The 23670-nt window shown below is 42.5% G+C and overlaps 2 protein-coding genes and 1 long non-coding RNA gene across 16 annotated transcripts in view; 2 read left to right on the top strand and 1 right to left on the bottom strand.

The window, feature by feature from the left end:
* The first annotated feature begins 473 nt into the window (after positions 1-473).
* On the top strand, positions 474-3977 carry MRPL44 (mitochondrial ribosomal protein L44). Its single transcript, XM_021553642.4, has 4 exons — positions 474-679; positions 987-1455; positions 2293-2471; positions 3646-3977. Exons 1-4 carry the CDS (start codon positions 504-506, stop codon positions 3815-3817), a joined length of 996 nt encoding a protein of 331 aa, XP_021409317.2. The 5' UTR covers positions 474-503; the 3' UTR covers positions 3818-3977.
* Positions 887-17671, bottom strand: LOC146766636 (uncharacterized). 2 transcript variants are annotated; one of them, XR_014957378.1, is made up of 3 exons: positions 7294-17652; positions 5167-5228; positions 887-1482 (listed from the first exon to the last, which is right to left on the bottom strand). It is a non-coding gene; the product is annotated as an uncharacterized LOC146766636 (long non-coding RNA). The 2 variants fall into 2 exon arrangements; XR_014957377.1 differs by having other exon boundaries at positions 5167-17671.
* A 263-nt stretch (positions 17672-17934) lies between these two features.
* Positions 17935-23670, top strand: part of AGFG1 (ArfGAP with FG repeats 1) — a 35710-nt gene continuing 29974 nt past the window's right edge. For 3 of the 13 annotated variants that reach the window (XM_077785642.2, XM_021553683.3, XM_085587699.1), the window contains exon 1: positions 17937-18371. In XM_077785642.2, coding sequence (XP_077641768.1) covers positions 18205-18371 — 167 coding nt within the window. In that variant the 5' untranslated portion in view covers positions 17937-18204. Of the gene's footprint in view, positions 18376-23670 lie in introns of all 13 variants that reach the window. The other 10 variants (XM_085587696.1, XM_021553688.3, XM_085587697.1 and 7 more) reach the window with 6 other exon arrangements.

The raw sequence follows: 23670 nt of genomic DNA on the forward strand, positions 1-23670 counted from the left end.
GGCGACCAGGGATCACAGCGGGGCTGCCCGGGACCGCTGCGAGCCCCGCAGGGATCACAGCGGGGCTGCCCGGGACCGCTGCGAGCCCCGCAGGGATCACAGCGGGGCTGCCCCCGGACCGCTGCGAGCCCCGCAGGGATCACAGCGAGACTGCCCCGGACCGCTGCGAGCCCCGCAGGGATCACAGCGGGGCTGCCCGGGACCGCTGCGAGCCCCGCAGGGATCACAGTGAGACTGCCCGGGACCGCTGCGAGCCCCGCAGGGATCACAGCGAGACTGCCGCGGCCTGAGGGCTGACGGGCGCCCAGCCTGAGGGTGTCACCTAAAATGCCCGGCGGCCCCAGCCGCAGCCCCAGCACTGCAGCTGTCCGCTCGTGTCCTCGCTCGCGCTCCCGGGGCCGGGCGTGCCCGGCGGCGGCCGCAGAGCCCGGGCCCGGCTCCGCCGCCCGGGAGCGCTTCCGCCCGGAAGCCGCGGGGCGGAGCCGGCCCTGCCCGCACCCGCCATGGCCGCGCGGCTGCTGCTGCGGGCGGCGCGGCCGTTCCTGGCCGGGGCCGGGCGGGGCGCCGGGCTCGGCACCGCGTTCGGCACCGCGTTCGGCACCGCGCCGCCCCCCGAAAAGAAGCGGTGGCTCCGGGCGTACCTGGAGCTGCAGCGGCTGCAGGCGCCTCCGCAGCGGCGGTGAGCTGCGGGAGGGGTGGGCGGGGCTCGGAGAAGGGCTGGGACGGTCCCAAAAAGGGGGGAAATCAGAACGTTTAGACCTCGTCTGCTCGGGCTTTGGAGCAAAATGGGTTGAGCTCCCCAGGCTGGCACAGTCCGGGTTGAATGGGGTGGGCAGATGGGGATGCGGAACCGACAGTGTCTGACCCCAGGGATTTAGATACTGGGTTTGGTATTCAAGTTCAATTTCATTTTTCGTGCCCTTTCGAAAGGCGCGGGGCGGGTAACGCGTTCTGTCCGTGAGCTGGTTCCCTTTCCGCGCCCGCAGGTCCGAGAAGCCCAACTGGGATTACCACGCGGAGATCCAAGCCTTCAGCCACCGGGTGCAGGAAAACTTCGCCCTGGACCTCCTCAAGACCGCGTTTGTTAACCCCTGCTACATCGAAAGCGAAGAGGCGAGGCGCCGGCAGCTGGGGCTGGGCAAGGACGCGGTCGCTCTTCAGCTCCAGGACAACACCGGCCTTGCGGAGCGAGGGCTGCGCTTCGCCCGCGCTTACCTGGCGCAGTGCTTTGAAGGCGCCTACCCAGAGTTACCTGCAAAGGGCATAGAAGCACTGGTTCATTTTCTCACCAGTCAGGAACTTGTCTCTTATGTGGCTCAAAACCTGGCCATACAGGACCTGGCGCTTTGCAGAGATTTTCCTGCCCCACCAGACGTGCTGCAGAGGACGTTCCTCGCCGTGATAGGAGCCCTGCTGGAAAGCAGCGGGCCCGAGAGAACCGGGATCTTTGTCAGGGTAGGTTCAATGAATGCTGGCTTGTACCTGGAGGGGGAGAGATCCAGGGAGGTTGGCAGAATTTTGACAATACCTGTAGCAAGACAATTTAACAAATCTGGTGGTCACCTGGGGTTTTAGGGGTTGGGGATTTGTTGGGTTCTTTTTCATTAAGAAGGCTGATCAAGTACATTAAATCATACACTTCTGGATTATAATATTTGATATTAATATTTGCTGAAAGTTGCTAAGGGAAAGCATTATATTCCATGCACTATATTATCAGATAATTATTCCATGTGAGATTTCATATATCTTCAATTTTAAAAAAACTCCAATAAACAGGGATGAGTTCATGGGTTTTGCACATAGGAGTGCAAACCCCTGAAGATACTTCATACAAAAATGATTGAAATTCAGCGTGACAAAGTAGTTTTAATAGCTATGTTCTTTCAGTCATCCTTTTCACTTATTTTTAGTTTTGCAACAGGGAAGTGTTTGTTAAAATGTTCTTCCTGATACAAGACCATTGAGAGGTGTCTGTAAGAGCAAGGAGCTCTTTACAGACAAGAGTGATCCAAACAGGTGAAGGACCCGTGGGTTTGCCCATTCCCTTGTATTGCCCCAGCTCCTCTGCTGCCACAGCTTGTCCCACAGGCTGGAGCTGTCCCTTCTCTGGGTCTGGGACTGTCAGTGACTAAACCACAGAGACTCTGAGCACTGGGATGGGGCACTGAGGCAGCTTTATCATTCATTTCAGCAATTCATCATCACCTTTTGTCTCTTCATACTATATTTCCATTAGGAGACACCAGAATCTCAAGCCATTAATTGTAACTTCTAAATATTCCTGTTTAGGACTTTTTTATTCCCCAGCTGATTGGAAAAGACCTGTTTGAGATCTGGAAAGTTGTAAATCCTATGGGCTTACTGCTGGAAGAACTGACCAAGAGGAATATCTCTGCTCCAGAACCAAGAATTACCAGGCAGCTGGGAGTCAGCACGGTTCTGCCAGTCTACTTTGTTGGGTTGTACTGGTTAGTGCAATATTAATTTAAAGTTAAATGGCTTTAACTGGAGGAGTGGGAGGGAGGGAAGATGGTCTTTTACTTTTCTACTCATGCTTTTTGGTAAAGTTGTTCCAGAAAAGAAACACGATAGTGAGTTCCATATAAAATGAGCCATTTAAGCATTGGCCATAGCTCAGTGTGGTGATACATAAACAGTCTCTGATTAAAGGCTCCAGAGGCTAAACGGGATGTACCAAAGAGCCTGGGTGTGTTCTGAGTGACCTGACACAGGAACTTTGGGAACAGAGTAACTGCATGGCTTTGGAGGGACCACAGCTGTATCCAGGGCTTAGGCAAGCATAAAGAGACCTCAAGGGAGTGGGATGGAAGAGAGACTCATTTTAAATTTCAGAGAAGCTTTTAAGTTTGAAAATCAGCAGCACTGTAAACTGGGCCGTAGGAGTGTCTGTGTGCAGGCACGACTTAGGAAGTGCCAGATGTCCCAGGTGCATTTGTGTCTGGTGTGGTCAGTGCCCAGGAGTGACATTGTTCCATGAGGCAGGACAGCATCCACATCACTGCTGCTTTCCTAAAGGAGCTGCAGATGAACACGTACCTTAACTTGTTCTACTTTACCCTGCTTTGGTTTCTGTGCCTTCTCAGATGTATCTTATAAAAAGGAAAGGAACTTTGATTGTTTCTCTTCAGGAATTACCTTCAGGAGCTGCTCCTATTTAGTGTGTGCCCATAGGTGTTTGTTAAACAGACATGAGCACATGATCCACAACAGAGAGAGCTTCTCTGTCAGTCCTTTTGAAGCAGTTTGAAATACTTCCTTACCAGGGGAGGAGAAAAGACAAAAGCACTTCAGTTCCTAATTAAGATAATGAGAGTAATGAATTTGCATATTTTTATCAGGGCTAACAATTTGAATGCTGTAAAGAATCCATGCTGTGTTAGGAGCCCAAATAAACAGAGTGGTGTTTTTCCAGGAAATGGACACATTTCTGATCTGAGTTCCCATTACTAAATATACAATTATTTACCTTTGTAGGAAAGACCAACAGAAGCGTTTCCATTGTGTGTATATAGAAATCGGTGTTCACAGACATTGGAGAAAAAACAGTACACAGCAGTGCTCAGGGTTTTATGATGGAAACTTTGGTTTGTCATGGTTGTAACTTTGGTTTTTTTCCCCAAGTGATAAGAAGATTTTAGCTGAAGGCCCTGGTGAAACACTGCTGGCTGCAGAGGAGGAGGCTGCACGTGTGGCACTGCGGAAGCTCTATGGATACACAGAGAACAGGAGACCCTGGGATTACTCAAAACCCAAACAAGGATTGGCAGCTGAAAAGGCAATCAGCAGTAACTAGATGCTAAAAGACATTTTTGGTGTATCTTAAAAATCAATGGCTTCCATGCTGAATATAGGTGTATTTGGAAAGGCAAAATACAATTTGTTTTTCTGGTCTTCAGTGCTTGAAACTTCCAAATAATATATTGTGTTAAATAAAGTCTTTTCCTTTTGCACAATGTTCAATGTTTGCTCATTTTCCTAAATGTAACAGAAGCACCCTTAATGTGAAATTTTGCCTTTTGGCTCAGAAGTTTTTGTGTGCATCACAGGAGACCATTTTTAGTGATGTTTAAGAATGTGTGACAAAGTCTCACTGTACAGAAATACCTTTCAGGAATGCCTCCTCAGAGATTGTTTGGAGAGGATTGTTAATAAGTTGAGTTGAATTAACATATATTACATCAGTCTTTGGGTTGCATCTGGATCGATGTGTCCTTCACCTTGTGAAAACATAAGGTGTGATGATGATCCTGGCACTCTTGGGGATTCAAACTTCTGAGGTCTCACTGCTTTCATCCAAATTTTATTTGCCATGCACATTGGTTTCTATTGTTGGACATGCTCTGAAAGATTTTTACAACTTGTAAAAATGCCTTTATTGCAAAATGAGAAATAAGTGAAAATAAGGATCATGAAGGCCTGAACCTAAAGAAATTGGAGAACATGACACTCTATAAGATAAGCTTTTTCTTTTTTTTCTCTTTTTGGTACTTTTCCTGTTTAGTCCATGTACTTCCATTTAAGCAGTCCCATGACTGAAGTACTGAATTCAGTGAAATCAGTGTTTGTCTTGTTTGCAACATCTGTAGCTGTTTTAGTGTAACTCCAAATGAATGGAAAGACACTTAGGAATAATTCAGATACCTGCATGATATTTCTGTTAAATGTCATAGAAACTCAGCATTTCTACCAGAGGGCAACAGATGTGTGAGAACTGCAGGTCTTTTGGAGTAATTTTCTTAAAAAAGGAGTGAGCCCTGCAAGGAAGAAGCTGGATGTAGGACCAAGAAGCTGGATGTTCAGGAAGTTTTTCCTGCTTTATCCCACTGTGAGCACCGATTGTAAAGGAAGACACCAGGTAAATCAATGTGCCTTCACTAATAGGAGGGGGAGAATAAGGCCGATGGCCATTGATCCAAGCCTGATAGTGCTGGCCATTGCAACATGTCCTTTGCCTTTGGCCCAGAAGATGGATTTAGGGAAGGACACTTGGCAGCCAAAGGTCCTGGCTGCAGCTGCTAGGCTGGTCTGTGCTGTGACAGTGAGTGCTGGCTCTCAACCCAGTGGAAACATGTATTGGTGTTCTGAGGCAGGAGGAGTCTGTGACCCCTGAGTGTCTCCAGCACTCAGTGCCCTGCATCTCACCTGGTGTCAAACGCTGATGTGGCTGGAGCATGCTGCCTCTGGCTGAGATTCCAGAGTGAGAGCTGGAATACAAAAAGGAGGGCTGAAAGATAAACCCAGCATAAAATATGAGCAAAATTGCTTGTGTTAAATGAATAATTCCAGCTAGGCAATCTATTAACACTTACATAAGCAAAGCCAATAAGGTCACTATATTCCAGGGGAATAAGAGCAAAATGTGAAAAGATGGTAAAATTACTCATGCTATTTTTAGTTTCCAGATGAGGTTATTGCTCTTTACCTATTTTAAAAGGACAATAGTGAATATGGTTTTTTTACAGCTGATGTTGCCTACTGCTTTTATATACATATTTATGTGTGTTGAGATGGAAAAGCAAATTTCAGTCAGTTTACCTTTAAAAACAATTAAGAACTGCTTCCTTTGGCTTTGTAGTTTGGAATGTGGGTGTAAGTCCTAGGATAAGTGGATTACTGAATACTGTGCTGGTAAAAGCTGAGTGATGCAAAATAAATCAGTTTACTGTGTGGCACAAGTATAGCATGTATTAAGATCAAATGAAAAGACAATTTGGGGACATAGAAAGAAAGACTAGGGTTTTATAGAGGTATTGACTGAAAAAGGAGTTTTTGTAAGAAAATATGTCCTATTTTCAAATTTCTAAAGGTCAGAAAATCATTTAATGTGGTATCTGCTTTAATTTCTGACACAACATATATTTCAGGATTTACAGCTGTGCTGAGATCCTGAAATATATGCTGGGATCATTTATATACTTCAGATTACTAACCTTTTTCCTTGTTTTTTTTTTTAATCAGTAGCCATAAACGAGCATAGTTAAAAGATTTGTCAGACCTACAGAAATCATTAGCTATAAAGTGTGGTGAAAATGGCAGCTCAGAAATATTGTTCATGAAATTCCATGGCAGTTTTGTCTGAAAAGCTGTGAGCTGCTTGCATTGGTGCTGAGTACAAGTGCATTCCTATCTCCCAGCGGTTGCTCCTGTCACAGTCACATTTTGTTTATCTTTCAGAGAGACAATAGATTGAGCAGAGTGTCAATAATGACTGATAGAAAGGAATCAGGACAGTTTATTCTTGCAACCTATTGAAGAACTAGATTATTGTTACAAAAATTACATTTGTAAACTCACTAAACAGTAGGAAACACTAGTAACCTAGACTTGCCTTTTCTCCAAATTTTAGGTAAATCCAGTGTATGAATGGTCTTGGATTACTCTGTTTCTGTCATCTGCATCCTTTGTCTTTTTTTTTTAAGTGTTATAGGAGTAATTTTTTTGAGAAATGTAAGAGAAGTTCTACTCTATTGGTACCAGGTAAGTAAATGGAGAAAAATATCTCAGTATGCTTCCATGCACTGTTGTTAAGTTGCTTCTGATCTCAGCAGTAGAAGCTGTTCTGTTGCTTCTCTGTGCCTTTTCTCCTGTGTCTCAGCAGTTCAGTGATGTGACTGAGCATCCAGTTATATTTCCTTGCTTTTAGCTGCAGTTTGCATCTGGTTACAATAACCAGATGTTTTGCTTCTCTTAACATAAGTCCAGGAATAATTCTTGTATGAATTATTGCTGTGATTTAAAGGCAGGAGATGAAAACACAATCATTTCACAGTTATCTCTGTGTTAATTCAGAGTTTGAAATTGCTGGTGAAAATTTAAAGCTTTTACTGGTTTATGACTTGTCTTTATTTCTTATAACAATCTCTTGGGTTTTATGATGAATCAAAAATTTAAATAAGGTACTCTGGTGTTATCTTGGTATACAAAGCCATGAAGAATTCAAAACATCAAAAGATGTGTTGTCATTGTGTTTTGCAGGGCAGAGGGAGGGGATGATGCAGTACAGGAACATAAGAAGAGCCCTAGTTTTCCTCGTCCTTATCATTACTGAGTGCTGTGGTAATTTTAAAGAGGCTCTGAACTATTTGGGTTCTCTTACATCAGAGCTTTGAAGTTTAATATTGAGAGATGCATTTAGTGTTGAGAAGCAAACACTTATCAACAAGGACAGATTGGTTTTGTCTTTCTAAATCGATTCCCCAGATGTAATGGCACTAGTTTTGCATTTTTCCCATTTCAGCTTGCCTTAAAAACTAAAGATCCAATTCTCACCAGCTGGTCGGTAAATAACCCCTGTTGTAGCTTGAGGTTGCAGAGTGGGAACAGCTGCTCCATGGGACAGAATCAGAGCATCACTGAAGGCTCTTGGTGATTCCAGAATCACAGGCACACTGCAATGCAGCTCTTCGTGGTGCACATAAAAACTGGGCTGCTCTTCTTCGGGAAAAGGGTAGCTCTAGGGAGAAGGTAAACATCATCATCCCTTTCTGTTTCTGTGTAATAAGTGTAGTGTTTCTGCCAGTCTGTGGCAGCTGTGCTGGGGACTGTGCTCTTGAACTTACAAGTTTATAATCAAACATGTTAATTTTGGACACATTAAATCTTTTGCTCCTGTTGCTCCAGCTGGGAACAACTACAGTACCTCACTTTTCTTATATGGAAATTAAAATTTATTCTTTACCTCTGGAACTGTTCATTGCCAGTTGTGTTCATTTATTCTTATAACAATGTTCTTTATCAGAAGAAATCTTGATTTTATTGATGTTGGAGGAATTTTGCGTTTAATTGTAATGAGATTAAAATTTCATTGAGTTTTGAATGTGCTTGAGGGCTCCCCATTAAAGGGGCATCTCAATAGATCTGCAGTCCTGTGTTTTCCCTTAGTATGGGATGCTTATATAAATCAGAGCAACATTTGTTTTTTAACTTTTTAGATAAGTAATATTTTTAGATAAGTAAAATTTTTAGATAAGTTTTTACCTGACTTTTTTAGTTTAGTACTCTTTATCCTGAAGGTACCATTTTGGTTTAAAGCACCTGATTTTGTCATTTTATACAGGAAACTGAAATGAAATGCATCAGTAAGTAGGCGTTTCTATTAAAAATGTTATTTTCAATAATAATTTAAATTATCTGGCCAATATTTATGTACCATTTCTGATTATTAAAAATTTGCAACTTGCAAACAAAGTTCTGCAACAATATTTTGATATCTGCCTTCAAAGAAACTTAACGCTGTTAAATGCAAGTTGTTTTAGTAGACAATGGTGAGCTGTAGTCCTTTGCTCTTGGCAAGAGGTTCCATAGTTTCATGATCCCCGCATATTTAGCCAAGTATTGAATCAAATCTTCAGTTTGTCAATGCCAGTGTGTGTGTGTGTGGCTTTTTGTAGGCTGTACTGTGCACTTGGGTGGGGAGGAAAAGTGCCCCTGGCAATTTTTCAGCCTTAGAGAAGGGAGAAATTAAATACTCGTGACTGGTGCAGGATGTCCGTTTCTGAAGTCAACAAGTTTAAAAATGTTCTGCTCTCACTTATTTGGCCATTTCTAGAGAATGCCACATAGCAGGTAGTAAGTGAGGAGAGACCCACTGCCATGTTGGGCAGATTTGTGGGGATGTATCCAGATTTGGAATGAATATCTCAGAGGTAATTCAGGGGATATTGCCAGGTCAAACAATGAAGCCAAGTGGAATGAAAAATCAGTATGCCCGAAGGCTGAAGGAAACACACAGGTGGAGCACCACTGCCTACATTAGACCTAAACCTATGGGAGAAAATTCGGAGTAATTGGAGTTCAAAGACAGCATACTGAAACCTGTTCTTGTGGAGTATCTCCTCCACAGGGGCAGTTCTGCAAAATTAAGAAAATACTATTGAAACTAAGGAAGTGTCACAGAATTAGTCGTGTCACAGGAGGATTAACCAGGGGAAGCATTCCCACCACCAGAGGGCAAGGATTTATCTAAAAGTGCTCGTGGTTAAAGAAATCTACTTGCTTTAGTGGTTATTTCAGCAGCACTAGGAGGCACAGCTTTATCCTCCAAGTTACTGGTAAAAATATCTGACAACAGAACAAAACAATTTTTGAAAATCAGTCCAACATCAGAGAATGTTTAGAATGAAATGAGTCCAGAGAGAAAATGGCTTCATTAGTTGAGCTAGTTGAATGTTAATGGAAATTTTTCTCTGTAATTTCAAGTGATGGGAACTGGAAATGTTTATAATTTTTTTTTTATAGTCCATCAGGAAAAACACAGCTTCCTAATCTAAAAGTGTGTCTGAAGGTTTCCTATTCTATTACACAGACGTTCTGATTGAGCAATGACTGTGGCAATGAGCATGGGAGAGCTACTTTTATAATTTGATTACGTTTTCATTACTAGGGAGATGATGGGTTTAGATTTGAATTATTCCCCTGTCATTTTCTGTTTATAACATCAGAGCACAGTTCAGTTTTCTTTCATGTTTCTTTTCCAGTAAAAATATATGTTTAATATTTAATTCCTACCTCAAATATCATGTGATGCTATTTCAGCATGCTTTCAGTCAGGCAGTTTTCAACAACCTGTGGCCATCAGACAGTGAGACAATAATTGGAGAAGAAAAAAAAATGATGACATTCATATTAACACTTAGCAGATCCCCCATGGCCATTCATTATTACTTCTACTGCTGCTCTGATTACTTTAGAAGGAACTTAGATGCCCACACCCATATCTTGAAGTTTCACTTCAAGACCCACAGCATTGCACAATTTTTTCCCCAGCTGCTGGGAATCTGCTCTGACAGTGTCCTGTGACTGCAGGCACGATGTCCAAGTGAGCTTTGTGAAGAATTCCTTGATTCAGGCTCTGTGCTGCATGACCAGCAGGCAGACTGCTGAAGTTCATGGAAATCTAGACCAGAAGCAAACTGTTGATTATCCCCAGGTTTCAGAATTAGGTAATTTATTTCATAGTTTATTTCTTTGAAAGTTTCCTTTCAAACCAATTAGTTCCAATTTGGTTATTTTAACTGCCCACTGCAAGCTCAGCTGTAAGATCAAATGTTTATGAGATGATCATGGGTCAGGTTGAATTTGGTTGATCTCATATGTAAAAGCAGACTATTTAAACAGACTTAAAAGTAAGTTTGAACTTTTTTTTTTCTTGATTGAAGTACTATACTCATCATTTCCTAGTAACCAAAAGCATCAGGGATTAAATGATAACAACAAAAATAATAAAATTTGATAAAATTTGGAATGTGCTTTCACATTTTACTGTGGAGAAAAACTCCCCCTGTTGCAGAAAGGATTTGTTGCTAATGACAGTACACACAGCAGAGCTATCTGACTCTTACTAGCTAATTTTTTGAAACCTGCAAGGAACAATTTTATGCTTCAAGATAATTTCCAGTTTTGAAGCATAACAGTACATCATTTAACATGAAGATGTTATTCCAAAGAGCTGTGACAAATGGTTATTTGGATTTCATTATATAAGGGGATGACACTGGCTGTCTAGAGGACCGAGGGCACTTGTGGGCATTCCCTGGCAATGCTGAGAGGCTGCAGCAAAGAAACAAAACACACGGACTCTGCACATTCACTGACTGTTTATAATGAGAAAATACAGAAAGTGCTAAGCCTCTTGGCAGGTGGGTTTGAGCAGTGATCTCTGTCCAGGAATGTAAAATGAGTTTATCCTGGCAAATGCCTAGGTCAGTATGAATGAAAGCTTGTCAATAATTACTATGAAACCTTTCTCTGCTAATTGTTCCTTTGCTTAAATTGGTTTAATTTTGAGTGTTCACACTCCTAATCAGCAAAGTTGTAGTGCAGTAATGCACAAAGCTCCTCCATCCCCTCTATCTTCTGCCTGCACGTGTCCCCACGGCAGCTGGGCAGGTATCTGTGGGCACAGAGAGACATGCAGGGGGAGACAAGGACCTGAAGGTCCCAGAGCAGTGTTTATAAGCTGGCTATGAATACATCAAACTGGAACAATTGGAAAGCTGGACCTTTATTAGTAAAGCACTGGGGTCTGAAACAACCACATACAAAACGGAGCAGGATGTAAAACCTCTGTGTATTCATAAAGTGAATCTTGATAGTTTAGGAAAGTCAGGGTAAACTGAGGAGATATAAAAAAATTATACTAACAGGGTTACAAACTAACAATTACAAGATATTTGATTAAAAGTCCTATTTTGTAAGAAATACTATGCTTCCCTAACAGCTTCTGTAATATTTTTGTTTCTATACTTGTGATGATTCATTAACTGTCAGGTTCCTTCTCCCCACCAATTTTCCTCATCCATGGTAGCCCTGAGGACCTTGCCAGTGGGGTTTTTCCCATTTGTATAAAATCTCTTGGACATCAGGGGTGTATTTCTCAAATTACTCTGTTTATGTCAGTAAGACACTGGTATTTCTTCTGCTGTTATCCCAAATTTTTCATTCACTGTGCTGTTTCAGAGTATTAATTCTCTTTCTTGTCCACAAAGCAAACCAAGGTTTTGTTCAGGTTGTGATAATGTCCTGAATACTTACTCTTTTTCCATTTCCAAAACCCAGTACATGGAATGTTACTGTGCACAACATGCCATTGATTATTAATTTGTTTCTGGTGGTTGCTTCGTTGTTGGATTTTTGTTCTGGTTTTTTTTTTTTCAGATTTAAAAAAAAAATATTTAAATTTAAACATTTAAACATGTAACTAGTAAATATTAAATATTCCAGTCATGTAATGAAAAAACACTTCTATTTAATGTCAAGACTTTTTGTCTAAGTCACATGAAGATAAGCATTTCTCTTTTTTATCTCCTGGTTAAAAAAGTTTTTCTAATTGACAAATGCTTTCAAAACCAATATTCTCCATTTAAATTCCCACACATTGTTTCCAAGAGACATGTCTGTCATTGCCACTTCAGCAGAGAATCATTCTCAAAAGAAATATTAATTTTTTTACAGCTGTTTGTAACTGCAAGTATGGCTTGCAATGTTAAACACAGTTCAAGGCAAGACACTGCAGGTGAAGGTACAAGAGGCCTGAGTGTCAGGGGATTAATTTTTCTTGTTAAACCATTTATTATAAACAACAATTTGAAAGTTTGTTTTTGTACTTCTGAATAAAATTACATGGAGAGAAAGTGCTAAACAATTACTAGGTTTAGCATTATTTTTCCTATGTATGGATTGAGATTAGGCTTTTCCTGCAGAAAACCTCCCCTAGGAGGCTATTTGCAGGTACCAGGGATTATCCATATCCACTCACTGCAGCTGCAGGAGCTGTGCTGCATTCTTTTTGTCTGTGTTTGTCTCAGATTTTAAAATTACAGTAGGGAGAAACATTGCACTGCAGTTAATAGAATCAGTTTTCTTTTTGTAGTTGTCCTCTAAAATACTTCCCTTCAGAAATAGGGTGACTGAAAAACTTAATTTTCCCATATTCACATGACATTGATTATCTTCTGTATTCTTCTAGTTGAATGTCTGACATAAAAAAGCTGTTTCCTGCATTTTCCTCTTTTGTTATGTCCATCTCCATTTTTTCACTCAAAGATACTGTTCTTTTTCATCACATTTCAAGTCCAAATCTATATTTCCATGATGTTTAGCTATTCTGACACTTGTTATATTCATTGCTTTGTTAAGTGGAGTGTACAAAACTTTGTTTATCAGGCAAGACTCAAACATTACTACATTGGAGTCACTGATTTACGAACTCAGTGTTTCAGATCATGCAGTGCATGACAGGTATTTCGTGACTTGTCTTGGGAACTGTGACTCTGCACCTTTTTTCTTTCTTTTTGTCTTTTTTCATTCTTTATATAATCAGGCTGCTTAGAGAATTAGAAAGTTATGGATCTGTTTTCTAGATTCCAGTTTTAGATACTGCTTCAGGGTTACCATGAGCACCGAAAGATGTCTGCTTATAACAGTTAATTCTACTCCACTGTTCCCCAAATCAGCCCTCAAAATATGTTTATTAAAATAAATGAAATTCTAGGGAAGTATGAAGGATAATAGTTGAGTTTTGTAAAGTGTAGGCAAGTAAAAGAGCACTGGCTGAATATGCTGTTTCTCCTGTCTATTTTAATAGTCTTTCCCTCACTGAAGATCTCTTTGAAATTACCTGTATTTCTTTTTGCCCCATCTAAAGCACTTCTAAGACAGCACTAACCAATAGCAGTTTCCACAAATTAGACTGACTAATCAATAATTTAGATTCATTAGTGGAAAGCAACAAAGGCCTCTCTTCACTCCCACGGGAGTTTTACAGAAAACAGGCAGGAAATGCTCATCATCAAGTAGAAAAGGTACTGAAGAACTGAACTTCAAAATACATTGGGCTTTAAATACAAATCTCATTTCTATGTCAAGAAATAACTTAAGTCTTTAAACTTTAATGTGAAAATTAAGTTGTTCCTGCTCAGAGAGCTGGGAGAGCATTTCCTGGTTCAGTACTTTATGTAGCCAAATACTACAGAAGCTGTTGGGGTTTAGATGTCTGTTTAGACTCTGTCTCTCCTTCCAATTTAGAACCAAGAGAGTTGAAGAGTTAACTATCTTACCACCATTACTGTCTTTCACATTTGTGTCCAAAAGCTGGGGTTTTTTTGCATCCTTGTCATTTTGTTCATATCAGTTCCACAACTTCTTTCTTCTACTCATAGACTCTGGGCTGCCTTGTGTATTGCCAACATTCCTGTGGGATGTTCCAGGAAATGTAAGATATTTTATGACTTACCATTACATTTCTACTGCTGCAAGAGAATCAATTGTGAATATACTCTGTGGTTTAAACGGTTTCACTCTCCTCTGGCATGTTCCTCTGAAAAGATGCATGAAACAATAATTTTACCAAAACTTCTGTGACAGCCTATAAAACATCATTAAACTACAGGGTTTTATAGATTAATGATAAACCAATACAAAACAAAAAACAGTAATAGAAACATTGGCACATACTCTAAAAATAAATGTACTGTAAAGATGAACTTAAAAATTAAATGCACTTGCCTTGCATACAAGATATTCATTCCTATGACAGATATTTTGCCTACACTGCAACTGTATATAGACATGTTCTTTCCACTGCCTAGTCTGTGATTACAAACTGGAATATGATCTTGTGCACTTAAGGCACGATGGAAATGCAAGAACTGTGTCATATAAAGGGGCAAGGTTGAAATATTGATAACCTTTCATCATCACTGGCCAATCTAGAAAGCAGGAACAGAATCATATAGTGACTGAAAACCATTTCCTACCCCATATTACTCCAGATGAATTAGGTGTATTTCACACAAATAAAAGATGACATTAAAAAAATACAGGCCAAATAGAAATACAAAAATTAGAATACAAAAATCCCAAGCTGATGAGACTGTGCCTTTCTCTTTATTGTGAGGTCAGTTTCTTATTCACAGCTGTTAAGGGTAAAGGCAGAGCTTTCCATCATTTACCTTTTCTTACTGTGTTAATGTCATAGCAGTGGGTGGGAAATGTCCAAGGGAAATGCATTGCAAGTAAAGATAATGCATTGCAAGTAAAGATAATTCAATCATATTTGTCTGACCATTTTCTTGCATTGGATTGTCCAGATTTAAATAATTGTCAACAGGCAGCATGATTTATATAACCATTACTGTGACTTTCTCTTGTTCTGATCTCTTCCCAAAATGTATCTATTCATTAATAAAAAGCTACTGCTTGAATAAGGCCAGGCACAGACACACTAATTTATGCTCAGTGGACTGACCCTTGAATAGAGCATATCAGTGAAGGTTCTGGCTGTGTTCTTTCCTAGCATTTTCAGAAAACCCTTCATATACAAATATGAAGTGAGGTAGCAGTTTACCCCTGATCCGATATACCTAATCCCAGGATTAATTCTGTATGCCCATCAGTGGTGAAGGAAGATGGATTTAATAGCCCATTAGCCTTTCAGCATGATAATTTTCACGTCGCTTATCCTGCTGGGTTAATTGCTTTAAAGTGGATATTATTGACCTCAATCCTAGTGGCAAACAGAGAATGTCTTATTCATCTCCCAAATGTACATTCTTAGAGTCTTGTTTCTTTTGGTCCTGACAATAAATCCACTAGATTATGTGCTTGTATATTATAATTTATACGGTATTGGGCCATATTTAAGAGCTTACTGAAGCAACATCTTTCAGATATTATTTCCCATGACTGGAATATTAAATTCTGTTTTGTATGTAAAGAGGAATGTTGCAAGCATAAAAAAAGAATTGTTATACCTCTTGTTAAGAAATTAATTTTAATGTTAAAAGCAGGAGCAGGTGCAGCAGGGATTAAGCACTTTTGGAATAAACAGCTGGCCAGTATATTTCCAGCTGCAGAAGTCTGGTCATTAGAAAGAGAGAATGAAGAACAAATTTGGACAGAGAAGCTGCAGGAAAGGAAATTCGGGTTCTAGTGTAGAGAAAAAGAAAAATATGTAATGAAAAAGAAAATCCAGGGGTAAAACTGAAGAGAAGCATTCTTATTCATGTGTATTATTTGTGGATATTTTCCTTTAGTGATTTAGAGAAAACACCAGACCAGCTGATTTGAGGGAATTAATGCTAGCTGTGAGCAGAAAAAATAGAAAAAACAGGAGTGGAAGAGGAGCACAAGTTCCGTTCTTGCTTGTGGGGAGATGAAACAGGGCTGGAAGTTACCGTAGCCGGTTTTGAGATCTGTACGTGTCAACAGTGTTACACACAGTTATACTTAGAGCCTTGTATTCCTTTGGTTCCTAATAGAAACAGGAGGGTAAGCTTTAGATGCTTGATTGTAGGAGCCCCAGGTGTGCCACAGACTCTGGAAGAACCCAAATCCCACAGATCTCATTTGTAACTCAGTGTATCCTCACACACCCCTGAAGTCTCATTCTGTAGTTTCCTGGGGTAAATTTGCTCTATAAGATACAGAATGGAGAAGCGTGGTATTTATGAAAATAATTTACATTAATTTTAACATAGGTAATTCATCCACTAGTGTAAGCCCATCTTGGCTCAATAGGCTTATCAAACACCAGAATAATGGCAGAATTGTTCCTTCAAAAAGCAAACTGGAGTCATAGGATTCCTACTGAACTTTCTGATTGACTTAAACAGTGCTAGGATTTTCCCTGGGAGCTCAGTTCCACATTTTACTGACAATGACAATGTCAATGACAGTGATGTTTTTATCAGCAGCTGTTCCTGTGTGACATTCACATGAGTTCAGTCGTGACACGAGCAGTTGAAGCTGCTTGCTCCTGCTTCAGTTACAAACCACCTTTGACTCTGGTTGAAACAAAACCTGGCTGCATGGAGCAACTCTCTGCTGCAGCAGGTGTGTGGCCAATCACTGCTCTCCAAAGGATTTTCCAGGAACAAACAACAATCTGTTTTTTAACCTTGAAATTTTTTTTCTCAATTTAGGTCATCTGCTTTAGATCATTTAGGTCATTGGCAAAGGTACAATGTTAGTGTATTTCGTAAAAGGCAAAATAAATGAAACCTTCTGAATAATAAGAATATCAGCATTTCATAGAGAAGTGAAAAATTAAAGGAAGTAGTGAGAATTTGGTCCTTATAAGACTGGAAATATATCCTGTTTACTCTTAAGAATGCTACTTAAGCATTGGTGATTATTTAGTGATGTTTATTTTTCATTTTGAACAGTTCCTGCTATCCATACTACGAAAAAAATTAGAGCATTGACTTCTTTGTTTAAAACTTAGAACTGGTTCATCAGCTCATGTAAATTAACACATAGCACATCCAGAGGAATAAGAAGAGGAAGGACAGATTACTGATGCTGAACACCTAGTCCTAGATTTCTAACTAAAGCTATGAGGAAAATACAGTGGATCAGATCTTGCTCCTATGTGCACTGACGTCAGGGGCACAAAACTTGACCCTAAATACATTGTATTGGCAATCATTAAACCTTAACAGATTTTAATCATACATAGTGTTGCTTGGGTGTTTTGTAAAAGAAATCACTTAAATATAAAGTGCATTGACTTTTTTTAAAACATTGACTTCGCACACGGTTGAAAAGTATTCCGTTAGGCAGCTTTGTGCGTCGCAAACTCGTATTTAGTGGATCAGGGGCTGAACTAGGGTTTCCGCTCGGGTATCAGAAGTACGTGACTGCTGGCTCCGCTCTCTCCTGATGGGGGAACGGCCAGCCGGGCACGACATTCCCAAAGGAAAACTGCATTCTCACCTCCGTCCCAAGACAGCCAGACCCCGTGGGGGTGTTCTCCCCACAGATCGAAGCCTGCCGCAATCCACCCTCGGGATCCTCACGGCAGCCGGTCCCCGGCTCATCCCCGCCGCCAGGAGCCCCGGGCACGGGGCTGGGAGCGGGAGCAAAGCGGCCACGGCACCGGGAGCGCCTCCGCTCTCGCCACGCTCCGTGACTGCATTTCCAGACTTGTGGCGCACAGAGGGACACCGGCAGCGCTGGGGTGTCGCGGCACGTGCCCTTCTCCCACGGAGCGCTCCCGCGCTCCCCAGCCGGCCCGAGCCGCTGCCCACAGGGGCTGAGGGGCGGCGGGGCTGCTGGCGCTCAGCCCGCGGTGTGACGGGAACAGCCCGCCCCGAGGACCCCGCTGCGCGGGGAGGCGATCCCCCCTCCCCCAGGAAAGTCTAACTGCACTCACTTTTATTGATATTTTTACATCGGGATCCTCCACAGGACCGGCCCCCGCCCGCCGGGTCACGCGGGGTGACTCGGCCCCGCCGGGGGCGCCGCCCCGCGCCGGGGTCGCGGCGTGAGGAGCCGGAGTGCAGTGCGCCCTCCCCCGCGGCAGGGGGCGCTGCAGCGGGCGGGCGCGCAGGGCTCCGCCGCCGCCGCCATCTCCTCGCTGAGCTCATAAAGGTGTCGCGCAGGTTCCGCCCGGGCTCGTCATTCCGCCGCCCCGGGCCCGGTGCCGCCGCCGCCGCCGCCGCATCCCCCGAACCGCTCGCTCCCTCGCGGGGCCGCCGGTCCGCCTCAGCGGCCACCGCGCTCTCGCACCGCCCCCCGGCAGGCGCCGGTTGTGCCCTCCCCGCCTCTTCCTCCCCTGTCTTCCCCTCACCCCCCCGCCCGCCCGGCCCCTCTCCCGCCGGCCGAGCCCCGGAGCGCCGCCGCCGCCGGGGTGTGAGCGGGGCCCGGCGCCGTGCCGGGCCGTCCCTCGCCGGCGGGGCCATGGCCGCGAGCGCCAAGCGGAAGCAGGAGGAGAAGCACCTGAAGCTGCTGCGGGAGATGAGCAGCCTCCCGCCCAACCGCAAGTGCTTCGACTGCGACCAGCGGGGCCCCACCTACACCGACATGACCGTGGGCAGCTTCGTGTGCACCTCCTGCTCCGGCATCCTGTGAGTGAGTGCGGGAGGGGACGGCCGGCTCCATCCCCCGGCAGCGGTGACCTCCGCCCCCGGCCGCCGGGGCGCGCGTCCGCAGGGCGGCGGCGGCCGGGCGGTGCAGCCCCGCCGCGGCTCTCGCAGCGCCGCCGCCTCCCCTGCGCTCGCCTTCCTGTTGCCGGCTTGGCCACGTCGGAGGGCAGCGGGCGGGGGGCTCTCCCGGGAAGGGAGGGAGGCCGGCGGGAGGCTGGGAATCCCCGTCGGAGCCCCGGTGCGGAGGTGGCCGCCGCTGGCAGGGTGTGCTCACGGCGGCCCCGCGGCCCGGAGGTGATCCTGGGGAGGCTCCTCCGCGTGGGGGGAGCGCGCACGGCAGCCGGAGCACCGCCACCCCACAGGCCTGTCGGGGGGTGGTTAATTTAGCAAGTGTGCCACAATACTTGTGGAAAGGGAAGGGGCACGTGGCTTAACAGTTCCCTGTCATGACAGCCTTGAAGATGCGGGGATACTAACCCTGACGTGAATGCGTTTACAGATACTACTTAAACGTAGTTAAACCACCAGCATAGCTTTATGTGCATCGAGTTCTGCTTGGTGGTAGTTTGTAAAACAACCCTTTAAGCTCTGTCTCAGTCTGTGAACTCCAGCCTCAATGGTTTAAGAGACTTGATCAGAAAAGTAGAAGCTGGTTGGGTTTTTTTGACTTTACATCGACTATTTCCTACAAACGATATATATAAACCTTGGAAAGGGATTGGCTCTGATAAAGTGATTGCATTTTTCCTGTTCCTCATTCCTGTGTGGGCCTTCATACAACTCCTCCCTTTTCCACCCATCCTTCCCAGAGATAGTGTGTATGAAACTAAGAGTTGAGGTCAGTCAGTTGTGAATTTCAGTCGCATATCCATAATTTGTGGGAAAGACCCTGCTGGCTTCAGTGTTGCTGTCTCTTTAGCTACATCCTGTTTGCTTTTATACGATTCTGTAGCATTGTGCTAATGGAATTGAGCAGAATCACAGTAACCAAAGTAATAGATAGTATGTTAGAGGATACAGATTGGTGTTTCTAAAAGGCATTCAGAACCCTGAACTAATTTCTGTCCCTTTACTACCCCAGAAAGCCCTTCCAAGTAAGGTCTTGTGTTTTAGAACAAAGTTGGTAATTATGTTGAAATGCAAAGCAACTGTATTAGTTCTTTGCTGAATTTACATGGAACAAACTGCCTTTTATACTAATAGACAGCTAATTAGACTTGGAGTTCTTCTACTTTATGTAGGCTTCTGAACAGACTTCATGCAAATACAGAAAATACATTTAGGTTGTGAAATTGAAAAGAGACTCTAGTTTTTCACACAAACATGCCACTCAGTCAGCTAGCTCTGGCTATTGTTTGCTCTCTTAGCAAACTGTTATTTGTGCTGGCATGTGAAACTATTTTAAGCTACTGCATTTAATGGTTGCACATGTTCTTACTGGGTTAAACTGAATGTGTGGTAAAGCTGCACCCATGAGAGTGTTTTCTTTATTTTTCAGGCTTCTTAACCTTAATAGATCAATATATTGTGAATGCTGCTGAGATGCCTAGCGTGGGTTCAGAAGAGTCTGTTGCTTTTATCTGTTGGCTGGGGGTATGGACTACTAACGTAGTCCAGTTTATAGCAACCAAAAGGATGTACAAGCAGTGAAACAGCTCATAAGCAGGGGACAGCTGCCACTTGGTGTTGGCCATCATTTGGATGTTACCATGCCTAAAGGAGGAAGACTGTCCACAAAATCATGGTTAATGTATTAGTATTCCGATAAAATGCAAATGGTTTTTTCATTCTAAATATGCAGTATTTTTGTCTTGTTACAAAAAAGCAACCACATACGATGTGTTTGGTTCTTACAGCTAGTAACACCTACACTTACAGCTGGAGTAAATTACTATTAAGAGGACTTAAAGTTTCCCTCTAAAATAAACTTGGACTCATTCTTTCATGTCAGCTTGGAACTTCCATAGATCGTGTGCAGGATCATATGCATTGGTTAACACCTTATGACCTCTGCAGTGGCATGTTCATTTGTTAGTGATGAGACTTGGTATAGATTGTGTCTTTTTCATAACTAGAAACTTATTTTTAACACTTCTGTCAGAGCAGTTCTTCAAACAACTTGTTTATTTCCAAATGCTTTTCACTGTAGAATTTCACAGTGTAGGGAAATGACTTGGGAACAAACAACATAATGGCAAATATAAAAGTAGTGCTGCTTCTGTAGTTCTTAATGGCTGTTTGCGTTCTGCCTCACAGTACTTGCTTTACTGTAAGGTTTTAATAATCTTAGTACTTTATCTTGTTTATATGCTGTGTGAATGACTTGCATGGCTTCTTTTTATAATTATTTTTTTCTATTCTGGTACAGGAAATATTCTTGGAGTCAAGTACACTAGTTTTTTCAAGTATGAAGTGCCCAATGCAAGATTAAAATACTAGTAGATTAAAAAGTCTCCTTCAGAAAGTTTTCTCAAATAATTAAAAGTGATTGCTAACATCAATAAGCATGTTATTCTAGATACAGTTAACTCTAAACTCTTTAAAACTGTAGTATAACTTTTTTTACTAGTTTTCTGAAGTGTTTATTCATTGTCCTGGCGAGGACTGTCTAGTCACATCCAGAATCTTATTCTGGATCTATCCTGAATTTCCTTTAAGTATTTCACATGTATCAAAAGAGTGATGCTCTGTATTACTAGATTTAGCTTTAAAAACCTACTATTGCCTCTACTCTTTCCCAAAATAGTATGTCTAGCTTTTTCATATGCTGCTAAAAACAGCGACAGAACTAGTGGCTCTGCTAAAAAGATCTGTTTCTGACTTAATGTTGAAGGTGAGTCTTGTTAAGTCAGAAGTGTGGATGACAGGAGGTTTTTTTCCTTAGTACCAGGCTTACCAGAGCAGAAGTTTTGCTGTGCAAAGTGGCACATGTAGGAGAAAGTTCATGCACAGTGGTGTGAATTTCCTTTCTCTTAAAATAGTTCCGCTTGTCCCCTGTGTTTAAATTCTTCACTTGGGCAAAAAAAGTGTGGTAGCAATCACACAAGGTAATTCAGATTTTTCGTGTTGTACAATATAGGCTATGTGGAATTATACACAATTTCTGCCCCGACAGTGGGAGGAGATGTATAGAGGAGCAGTGTGCTCAGGTCAAGATTACACCACAGGAAGATTTCTCTTTATTACAGCAAACCTGTATCTTGGGAAATGTTGGCAGGGAGATTATTTTGGTTTGACAGAAGTCCTTTGATTCAAAGGATTATGTTGGTAGCTATGACTATTGTTTTCCTGGATGCTCCCATGTGGCCTGCTGATAGTGACATCCTTCCCTTTGTCTTATCAAATGTCTCTCTGCCTTGTATCTCAGCTGTCTGTACATCTCTGCTTTCAAGTAATTCTGTAGCACTTGCAGTCAGCCCGCTTCCAAGTTTGATAAAAAGAACATGTTTTTCAGTTCACCAACAGAAAACATCCCTGTTTAACAGTCTGCTTGCACATGTTTTATATTATGTAATTTTTTTATTTAATTTTGACTCTTTTTTGTACCTGCTGATGTGATAATTAAGGCACTCCTATCCTTTCTCTCACTGCCCTCTTAACTCCTGCCCAACTTACATGAAAATCTCTTGTTCAGCAATGAGGAATGTTTAGAGCATAATAGGTACTTTGAGAAATGCTAAAGCCCTTTTATACTATTTTTTTACAACTGTTGGCCTTCTTCTGGGTGTTCATAATGCTCCTAGTTGAAATTTAAAATTTTCATGGGTAGGGGACTTTTGTATCAGCCAGATAGAAGTATTTGATGGCAGATATATAGACTGCCATCAACAAACAGTATCAAACTATAACTTCTCTGTGCACTGGTGATAAGTTCTTGTGCTTTCCCTAGAAGAAGTTTAGCAGAAATTAAAAGAGTTTAAATAAACAGTGCTAGAGTGAAGGTGGTTGAGTTGGCATGACTTTTCAGTCCTTTTTTTCCTTTGGAGCATGTTTGGAAAATGACTCCATGTGTTCTGTGTCTCTCTGTGTGTATATATATATTTTAAGGGTATTTTATGTGTTACTGTATTTCTTGTTTTCAGTTGCAAGGCAGGAGAGCAAAGGAAATGTGTCTATACCACAGTGAACACTATGCAGTTCAGAAAGAATGTTTGGTTATTTTTTAAGAAAAAACCTAAATTAACCTTAACTCTGCTTCAAAATCTGTGTATGAGTCGTCTGCTATTAAAAATAAATGAGCCTGTGAGATGGCAGAGAGTCTCCAGGGAGGTCTACAAGTACCAGGAATGGCCAGTGCTGCTTCTATTCCTTTTTGCTAATTACAGTAGCACAAATAATAATGAATGCTGTGACATTGGGTTTTCTAGTGCTTGTTTTGTGGACATCTGGGTGTGTAGGGTGCTCTGTGATGGCTCGGTATTTGACTTGCCTCATTAACTTCTTGCATTTTAGGGGATCAGATTTTGCTGGCTTAGGTTCGAGATGGTGTTAAAATCTGATCCAGAGGACGGACATTAGCAGTGTTGAGCAGCAGTCTGCCCGCCATTCCTCCCACGAAAGGGTTCCTCTGTTCTGCCAGGGCTCACTTCACATTTTGCTCCCCTTCCAGCCCTAGCCTTTGCAGTCGGCTGCTCTGCCAACAATCACAAGTTCAACTATAATTTGCTGCTAAATTATGTTAGAAACAAATATCCACTGCTTGTTGACTGTGTTTTGAATGTTTAATGTTTCTACTGCCAGACTGCAGAATCCTGTGTCAGTGGCCTTAAAGCTTCCTTTGTTTGTGAGAGCACCAGTTTAACAATGCCCTCTGGAGAACAGAGGTCTCATGTTCTCTGAAGCTGCCCCTATGCTAAGCTGTGACTCAGTGAGGGTCAGTGGAGGAGACTCTCCGGGCTGGAATCTCTGGTCACAGTGCTCTTCCACAGAAATAATCGTTGCTGAGCGTGAAGAAGTTGGCAGTGATGAGTGGGATCTCTGTGTGGGATGTTCTAGCTCTGGTGTGCTGGATAAGTGCAGATGGCAGAATTGTCTTACTCTGTCATCCTTCCCCAGGGCCTCTTGGGAGGAGAGAGCTGCAGTCTGGTTTTAGTGCTGAGGTACTGTTTGGTTGCTGCTTTCCCAGGAGTTCTGTTCTAGGGAAGGGAGGAACTAGTACTGCTGCACAGGGCAGGTTGCAAATACTTCTTCAGGGTCAATTTAAATTTAGGCATGGATAATTTACACTAAGGGACTGTAATCTATTCTGTCCCCTGTTAAATAGGGAGTACTGTAAAGCATT

The sequence above is a fragment of the Lonchura striata genome, chromosome 9, assembly GCF_050655825.1.
Source record: "Lonchura striata isolate lonStrDom1 chromosome 9, ASM5065582v1, whole genome shotgun sequence".
Lineage (NCBI taxonomy): Eukaryota > Metazoa > Chordata > Aves > Passeriformes > Estrildidae > Lonchura > Lonchura striata.